The sequence below is a fragment of the Aquarana catesbeiana genome, linkage group LG06 (assembly GCF_042186555.1).
Source record: "Aquarana catesbeiana isolate 2022-GZ linkage group LG06, ASM4218655v1, whole genome shotgun sequence".
In the NCBI taxonomy this organism is placed as follows: domain Eukaryota; kingdom Metazoa; phylum Chordata; class Amphibia; order Anura; family Ranidae; genus Aquarana; species Aquarana catesbeiana.
The window spans coordinates 67,704,802-67,714,147 of NC_133329.1; the positions used below are offsets into that span (position 1 = coordinate 67,704,802).

The 9,346-nt window shown below is 40.4% G+C and overlaps 1 protein-coding gene across 17 annotated transcripts in view; it reads left to right on the forward strand.

Annotated features, from left to right (window-relative positions):
* The window catches only part of LOC141148583 (uncharacterized), a 177,803-nt gene extending 169,915 nt beyond the window's left edge, over positions 1-7,888 (forward strand). For 12 of the 17 annotated variants that reach the window (XM_073636148.1, XM_073636153.1, XM_073636150.1 and 9 more), the window contains 2 exons: positions 637-966; positions 3,478-7,888. In XM_073636148.1, the coding sequence (XP_073492249.1) occupies positions 637-966; positions 3,478-3,680 (533 nt within the window). In that variant the 3' untranslated portion in view covers positions 3,681-7,888. The remainder of the gene's footprint in view (positions 1-636; positions 967-3,477) is intronic. The other 5 variants (XM_073636149.1, XM_073636154.1, XM_073636158.1 and 2 more) reach the window with 1 other exon arrangement.
* Positions 7,889-9,346: the final 1,458 nt, after the last annotated feature.

Genomic DNA, 9,346 nt, shown 5'->3' on the forward strand with positions numbered 1-9,346 from the left:
GCGCACCCTGCAGGGCGCATGCACAAGGGAGGACGTCATATGACGGCCTCCCGGAAATTGCGGTCCACGCTGTGGCCGTCATTCGGCTATAGCACGGACATCAAGTGGTTAAAGTGCAAGTAGAAGTAAAAATAATCAAGTATTTAAATGCGTAAACGTTTTTTACAACTTTATTTGAAGTGTCACATGTATTGTATTTACACTTCATTCATGCCAAATTCCAACCCAAGATTTAGATAAAAAGAAAAAGAAATATTTCTGCATTTATTTTTGCTCAGGTTTATAGAGTTGCATAACATGAACCATAATATGTAAGTGGTACTTATTATATGCATATGACGGTGCACAATGTACAATTCTTAAATGATTTTAGATTGTTTTTATGGCTGTGAATAATAAATATATTTTCTTATGTATTGGATGTAGCGCCCTTCTCCTAAATATGCTTTAAAAATAGATCTATGGTAATTGCATGCACAGGGGGAAAATCTACTTTCGTGTGTATGTGTGTGTGTGTGTAATATTATTAATACACATATACCCCATAACTGCAGACCTAGGCAAGGAATGTTGCAGTGTATTTTTTGTTTTTTTTGTGTTATTCCATACAATGACATTGAGTCTTAACTTCTACAGCAGAGCTGCCTGATCCAGAAATTGGAGAAATAATGGTACCAGAACTGAAAGAAGGAGAACCTGCCACCCTGGAGTGCAGAATCTACAATTTTAAGGAGGGTCAGCACCAAGTGAAATGGCATCAAACTCAAGAAGATAAAATGATAAACGTATGTAAGAACTCACTCGAAAAAAGAGACTACACATATAATGACCAAACAACCTACATAGCGACCCTGACTTTGCCAGCTGTCCAGATGTCAGATTGTGGAACAAAATACGTCTGTGAAGTGCAATTTTCAGGTCCACGGCTACCCATACAGAAAAAAACAGAACCAATACAGGTCAAAGGTGAGCAAAGCCAACTATTTTTTTCTTATGGAAACCCTGCAGTGTGGTTGCATAGTAACACCATAAACATACCTTCCAACATTTTGAGATGGGAATGATGGACACCTACTACCAAACATATGTAGGCACAGGACACGCCCCCTGCCACACCCCCCCAAAAAAGTTCATTAAATCCACAAGGGCTTTTTTTTTACCACTACTATTCCTTTATATTGGCTTTTAAAAGGTACAAATGCAGCAATTTAGAATGTGGATGAAAGGTTTAGCAATGGGAAACACTTTTTGAAAGATAAAAAGTGAATTTTATATATACAACTACAGTGGAACCTCGGATTACGAGTAATGCGGTTAACGAGCGTTTCGCAATACGAGCACTGTAGTTTAAAAAATCGTAACTCGGTTTGCGAGTGTCTCGCAAAACAAGCACGATTCAGGCCAAAGCGTTGCAGTACCATGTTTGGCCTGAGGTGGGGGGTGCCGGAGCCGAGCGGCGCCGATTGGCGCTGTTCGAAAATGCGCGGAAAGGCCTGAGGACAGTTCGGCTGACCTCGGCAAACCTCGGGAACGGAGTCTTTCCTAGGTTTGCCGAGGCCAGCCGAGGTGTCCTCGGGCCTTTCCGGCCATTTCTGAGGCTCTCCAGCGCCCCCAACCTCTGGCCGCATGCGGTATTGCATGCCATTGAAGTCAATGCGGAACGGATTCTTTTCATTTTCATCGACTTCAATGGGGAAACTCGCTTTGATATGCGAGTACTTTGGATTACGAGCATTCTCCTGGAACGGATTATGCTCGTAATCTGAGGTTCCACTGTATATATAGATCAGACCAAAATGAGGGACAAATGAGGAGGAATGAGGGACAGAGGGACATTGCTCCAAATGAGTGAATGAATTGGCTGAGACAGCAGCAGATGCCATTGGCTACCGCTGCTGTCAATCTCACCCAGTGAGCCAATGAGCAGAGAGAGGGGGCAGGGCCTGAGCTGTGGCTCTGTGTGTTTAAATGGACACATAGAGCAGTGGCACGGGAGTGAGCCCTACTCAGGTGCCCCCATAGCAAGCTGCTTGTTATTGAGGCACTCGGCAAGAGGGAAGGGTCAGGAGCACCGGTGGGGAACCCAAGAAGAGCAGGATCTGGGCTGCTGTGTTTGAAACCTCTGCACAGAGCAGGTAAGTATAACATGTTTTTTTTTTATTTTTTTAAAGCAAAGCATTTAATATCAATTTAAAAACTTTTGTAATATTTTAAGTCAGGTTAGGGTCCCTAAAACAAGAAAATGGCCTGATTAACAGGAATAATCCTGCTTTTAATACATTATACACCACTAGTCCTCCTTGCTATGAGAAACCAAATAATAGGATATACTTAACTGAGTGGAGCTCCCCAGAGAGCATCACTCCACGGTCTATCAAGAGCTGAACCACCAACCTTCAGAATTTTGCCAACCCCATGTACCATTTGATGGATGATAGGCTGTCCATTGGTCCTACAGTGTCTAGGTTGCAAGTGTAGAGGGTGCAAGAACTTCTTTCAGGTTTTTATTACTGTCTGTGTACCTATTATTATTATTATTATTATTATTATTTCTTATACAAGCATCGCAGGGATACAAGAGATATAAGTGAAAATCTTCCAAATTTAGTCTTAGATAGAAAACACAAAAGATATTAGCTTGTTCCTGTCCTATGCAAAACTTGTGTAAGAGGCCATTACGAATTTTGCACAATTTTGTTCTCATAATTTTCCAGATTTCATACTATTGGAACCTGGCTGTAATTAATTTCTGGTATCTCGATAACCTGTGTAGATCACTGTGACTGCCAAGAGTCTAAATTAATTTTTTCCAAAAAGTGTAAATATTATCTGTAAAATATAAAAATGTCAATGTGAGTTATAATTTATTTATGTAAGCCTAAATCAATCAAAAACTGATATTAAATTTGATTTTTTGGAGGAAGGGTTTGTTTCAAAGAAGCCAGGCATCTGGTACTCCTGCTTATCTCCCATGTACTTCCCTGCTTCCTGCTTTTTTTTTGACAATACTTACAATGATATCAATGGTAGCAAGGACGGACATGTGCTGTCACTCTATCACAGGGAATACAGGACGCCATGCATAAGCACAGTGAGCTTGCTGTCCTTTATGACAAGCCCATAGACCAGTGATACTCCCATAGTTCAGTGAAATGCTCCTAGTCCATAGTGATTAATAGCTGCTCCCATCTGCCTACAGTATGCAGACACCAAAGCAGTCAAAAGAGCACTTTTTATATGTGACTATGGTGGAAGCTGCCATTCATCACAAGGAGTCTCCACCCCTACCCAACAGAGCCCTAAAATACTGCACTGCGTGATCAGGTGATCACTTTATACATATCATCATCAAAAAAGTAATTATTACATTTTTTTAATTTTACTTTACTGTTGTGAATGTAATAATAAAACTTGAATTCATTTTAAATGTTATCCTATGTGTTTGTATACACTTTAATTATTTTTATATCTTTGCAGGAAAGGACCAGGCTTCACTTCAGGAAGGAAAGGACCGATGTACAAAATCTCCTATAGCAGAAATTTTTGCAGAAAACAACAAGCCTCAATTATCTGACCAACAACAAACATGCAAACCAGAAATTAAACCCCGAACAAAACATTATAAAGAGCAACCACAGTGTCCTCTGGAGTTGAAGAAAGACAACATTGATACTGACTAAGCATCCCCTAGTTCCTCCAAACTGAAGTCAGATGATCAGGAGCAATCCACTAATCTTGATAACATGGAGGAAAAAACCTTAAACAAAACCCTCCTAATTCCACAAATTCAGAAGAGAATATAGCAGACTCATCTATGAAGATGAGAAAAGACCATAAACAAGATCAAAGTCTAGGAAGTCAAACACCCAACCAAGAAGAAATCATCGACTCCGTCTTACAGATAGACCTTCCTTCCCCTAAATTGGAGGGAGGTGATACAGAGAAACCTACTTTTCTGGACAACACAGATGTAAAGGACCTGACACTGAATTCCCCTGATTCTTTATATGCAGAAAAAGATCTAGGAGAATTGTCTATGAAAAAGGAGAAGGAACATAAATAAGATCAAAGTGTAGGAAGTATAAAATCCGACCAAGAAGAACTCATTGACATCGTCTTACCAATAGACATTTCCTCCCATCAATAGGAGGGGGGTGAAAAAGAGGAATCCACCATTTTTGATAACATGGATGTAAAGGACCTGACACAAAATTCCTCCCATTCCTCACATGAAAAAGAAGATTCCGGAGAATTGTTGATGAAGATGGAGAAACAACACACAGGTGATTAAAGCCCAGCAGGTCAATCATCTACACAAGAAATAGACAGTAACACTGCCTTTCAGAGGGGTGGCCCTTTGTCTACGTCATTGACAGATCAAGAAGAGCAATCCAGTAATCTTTATGAGACAGAAACAGTAGATTTTCCCAACTCCACAAATTAAGAAGAGAAACCAAGAGAATTTCCTAAAGTTTACCATGTTACAATATGACTGTACAATTTCCTTTAGATCTACCAACAACTCTGTATTGCCTGGTTGGACATAGATTGATTAGATAATTTTGTTATGGCTTCATATTACATATGGTAAATGGTAGTATTGCGCTGTGTAAGATAAACAAAGAGTGTACACATCAATCCACAAATGCCGAGTTCGTAAGCCTCTGATATGGTCCCAGTGCTATCTACAGTCCCAAACTCTTCAGATGCCCAAAAAACTCGGATGTGACGATAGGCGTCGGGATTGGAGCATTAGGTACTAACCATATCTGATGGAAGGATACGAGCTCGGTGCTCGTGGATGTTTGCATGTTTTTCTACTCTAAATGTGAGTTGTTTTTATGATGTTTTACTTTCAATAAATTGTTCTTTAAAATGGGATCACACCATGGGCATCTCTCTTTCCCATCCATAAATCCTATACACTGAGTTTTTTGGGCATCTGAAGAGTTCGGGACTGTAGATAGCACTGGGACCATATCAGAGGCTTACGAACTCTGCGTTCGTGGATTGATGTGTATGCTAACATTTACTAAAAGTGAGTGTATTTCCTTTGGGTCTGCTGAAACTATCCCCCCGCTGCCATTGTGGAATTATGCTATAAGTTTTAGATTTTTCTCTTATGTGCTTTAACTCGCCACTGAGACCATCTAAGAGGGACCTATACCATCAAACCCAGGAGGGGATTTTTTTGAACACTGTACCTGTGACTTATCTATGCTGTATACCTTACGGCAGTAAGGTGAGAGGCTTGCAGATACACAAGCGTCATCATTGAAGACGTGTTTTCATCACTTTGTTTCATCACCCTGTTTCAGCTAAACCAGTGGTTAGGTTTCACTCTATATACTTTACAATATTGACATGGATATTTGTTGGATCATCATTTATTTTCATATTTTGACATAGACTTTATTAGTGGATCATCCAGCTTGGTTTGTCACTTCACAAGGATCACAATTTTATACCTTTCCTTTTTTTGTATTTTTTTTTTTTTTTTGCATTTTGACACAGACTTTACTACTGGATCATTGGTTTTGTCACAGATTTTTCACTAGGATTATATCTCGTTTGCTAGTCCTTATTTTGTACACCATTTATTTATTTATCCATTTGTTTTCTATTGTACACCTTTAGTACACTCTTTGTTTGTTACACAGCGCAACACCACCATTTACTCATATACCCTCCTTTTTTCTGTTTTGGATCAGATTAGCAGGTGTTTGCAGCAGTGTCCCCCAGCTTTAATTTTGTAGACAGCGCAGGAGTCATCCATTTAAAAACTTCATATTACATGGTTTTGATAAATCGAAAGTTGATTGTATAAAGTTTGTACAGTTCGATTGTAACGTGTATAGCGAATCTTGACATTGAACTATATATCTATAACTATATAATATTCTCCACAAAAAATCCATACACATTCACCACTTAACGGTCCTGTAATCTATATTTCATGAAGTTGTTTCTTACTGTATTTTTCTGCCTCCTTGTCATGTCCTCTGTGAGCTTTCAAACCTCTTCTTTTACCCATCACTTACATTTGTTTGGAAGGAGCAGTTTATGTTAGTAGCGGACACGCCACTGCTCTGTGTACACTACAAATTCCATCTCAGGAGCAAGCAAGAGAGGGTGAGTACTTCCCTATATCGGGCCATGGAGAATGAACGCAGCAACCCTCTAACAGGAATTCAGATCACAGAAGCAAAGAAAACAAATTTGGAGGAGGCTGAGTGCTATAGTAGGGACTGTTTTGAGCTAAGAACAGAACACATTTTTTTTAACCAGAGTTTAGTGTCACTTTGATCCACTTGCCTACTGGCCACTTTCACCCCCTTCCTGCCCAGGCCAATTTTCATCTTTCAGCACTGTCACATTTTGAATGACAATTGCGTGGTCATGCGACACTGTACCCAAATACATTTTTTATCATTTTTTTTAGACGGATAGAGCTTTCTTTTGGTGGTATTTAATCACCACTGGGATATTTATTTTTTGCTAAACAAAGAAAAAAGTTCAAAAATTTTGAAAAAAATAAAGTTCTTGTTAGTTTCTGTTATAAAATTTCGTAATTAAGTAATTTTTCTTCTTCACTGATGGGCACTGATAGGCTGCCCCGATGGGCACAGAGAGGCGGAACTGATGAGAAGGCACTAATGAGGCTGCACTGATATTCAGCACTGATGGGCATCACTGATAGGCGGCACTGATTGGCATTGACAGGCATCACTAATGGGCATTGATTGGCAGCTCTGGTGGGCACAGATTGGCAGCACTTGTGGGCACAGATTGGCACTGATAATCAGGACATTGATGATCAGTTCCCTGATTGTCAGTGCAGATGTCCCCTGTGTGGATTTGCCAGTTTTCGCCTCTCCTCTCCCCATGCGCTGTCAGCGTGAGGCGAGGACTGCCGATGGCTGGCAAATTCTATTTACATTGTGAACAGCTGGGATTTGACACAGCTGATCACGTGGTAAAGAGCCACTGTGATTGGCTCTTTACCCCAATCTGTGATCAGCTGTGTCCAAAGAACGCAGGGATCACAGATCACTGCTGATGCGCACCACACGGGGGCGCGCAGGCAGCGTGAGCACAGGAGGATGTTATATGATGGCCTCCCAGCAAAGTGCGGCCACACTGTAACTGTCATTCAGCTATAGTGTGGTTTGCAAAGGGGTTAAAGTACTGTATAACTAAAGTAAAAACATATTTTTAGTTTTGGATGGAGTGGATAGGAATTAGAACACCTATCAGTTTTTATTGCTGTCAGTGTCCCTATACCCTCTCTATTTGTATAGTTTACTGTTATCATGGAAAGTAAAAGAAAATCAAAAATGTTGGGTTGTCGTTAGAATAGTAATAGAGGGTAAATCTTCCAATGATAACACAGGAATTTCCTAATTTTGGAGAGATTTTCTCTCAATTCTTTTTTTCTGTTTGCTATGGGATGGGAAGTGAAGGGTAATCACCCCAATGGGACACAGATAGCAAAACTTTATACAAAATGAAAAAAAATAGGTTTTGCCTTTAGTTACACTTTGATGGGCCACAAACAGAATGATCAGTATTATAAGGGTTTACATATTATTACAGTGCAACACTATACTGTGGATGTAACTCCTGGACTTACTAGATTTTAACTGTATAATAAACAATTCCAAACTCTCCTTGTCTACAGTATGTTGCTGAATGATATACAGTGCCTTGAAAAAGTATTCATACCCCTTGAAATTTCCCACATTTTGTCATGTTACAACCAAAAACGTACATGTATTTTATTGTGATTTTATGTGATAGACCAACACAAAGTGGCACATAATTGTGAAGTGGAAGGAAAATGGTAAATGGTTTTCAATTTTTTTTACAAATAAATATGTGAAAAGTGTGGGTGCATTTGTATTCAGCCCCCTGAGTCAATACTTTGTAGAACCACCTTTAGCTGCAATTAAAGCTGCAAGTCTTTTTGGGAATGTCTCTACCAGCTTTGCACATCTAAAGAGTGACATTTTTGCCCATTCTTCTTCTTATTCTGCAAAATAGCTCAAGCTCTGTCAGATTGGATGGAGAACGTCTGTGAACAGCAATTCTTGCCACAGATTCTCAATTGGATTTAGGTCAGGACTTTGACTGGGCCATTCTAACACATTAACAAGCTTTGATCTAAACCACTCCATTGTAGCTCTGGCTGTATGTTTATGGTTGTTGTCCTGCTGGAAGGTGAACCTCCAACCAAGTCTCAAGTCTTTTTCAGACTCTAACAGGTGTTCTTCTAAGATTTCCCTGTATTTGGCTCCATCCATCTTCCCATCAACTCTGACCAGCTTCTCTGTCTCTGCTGAAGAAAGTCATCCCCACAAGATGATGCTGTCACCACCACAGTGGGGATGGTGTTTTCAGGGTGATGTGCAGTGTTAGTTTTCCGCCACACATAGGGTTTTGCTTTTAGGCCAAAAAGTTCAATTTTGGTCTCATCTGACCAGAGCACCTTCTTCCACATGTTTTCTGTGTCCCCCACATGGCTTCTCGCAAACTGCAAACGGGACTTCTTATGCCTTTCTTTCAACAATGGGTTTCTTCTTGCTATTCTAATATAAAGGCCAGATTTGTGGAGTACAACACTAATAGTTGTCCTGTGGACAGATTCTCCCACCCGAGCCGTGGATCTCTGTAGCTCCTCCAGAGTTACCATGGGCCTCTTGGCTGCTTCTCTGATGAATGCTCTCCTTGCCCGGCCTGTCAGTTTAGGTGGATGGCCATGTCTTGGTAGGTTTGCAGTTGTGTCATACTCTTTCCATTTTCAGATGATGGATTTAACAGTGCTCCGTGAGATGTTCAAAGCTTGGGATATTGTTTTATAACCTAACCCTGCTTTAAACTTCTCCACAACTTTATCCCTGACCTGTCTGGTTTATTTGGCCTTCATGATGCTGTTTGTTCACTAAGGTTCTCTAACAAACCTCTGGGGGATTCACAGAACAGCTGTATTTATACTGAGCTTAAATTACACACAGGTGGACTCTATTTACTAATTAGGTGACTTCTGAAGGCAATTGGTTCCACTAGATTTTAGTTAGGATACAGGAGGAGGACAGAGACTGCGGACATGATACAAAAGGGGGAAAAAGACTGCGGACATGATGCAGAAGGTGGACAGAGATTGCGGACAAGATACAGAAGGTGGACAGAGACTGCGGACATTATACAGTCAAGAGGTGGTCAGAGAGGCTGCTGCATGGACATGGTAGTTTTCTCCTCTGATCCCTTCATATCACTTTCCACTTCAGTATTCTTCTGTGCCCCTTTCATCCCTCCAATCCACAGGCACATCAGTGCGACAGTGTTG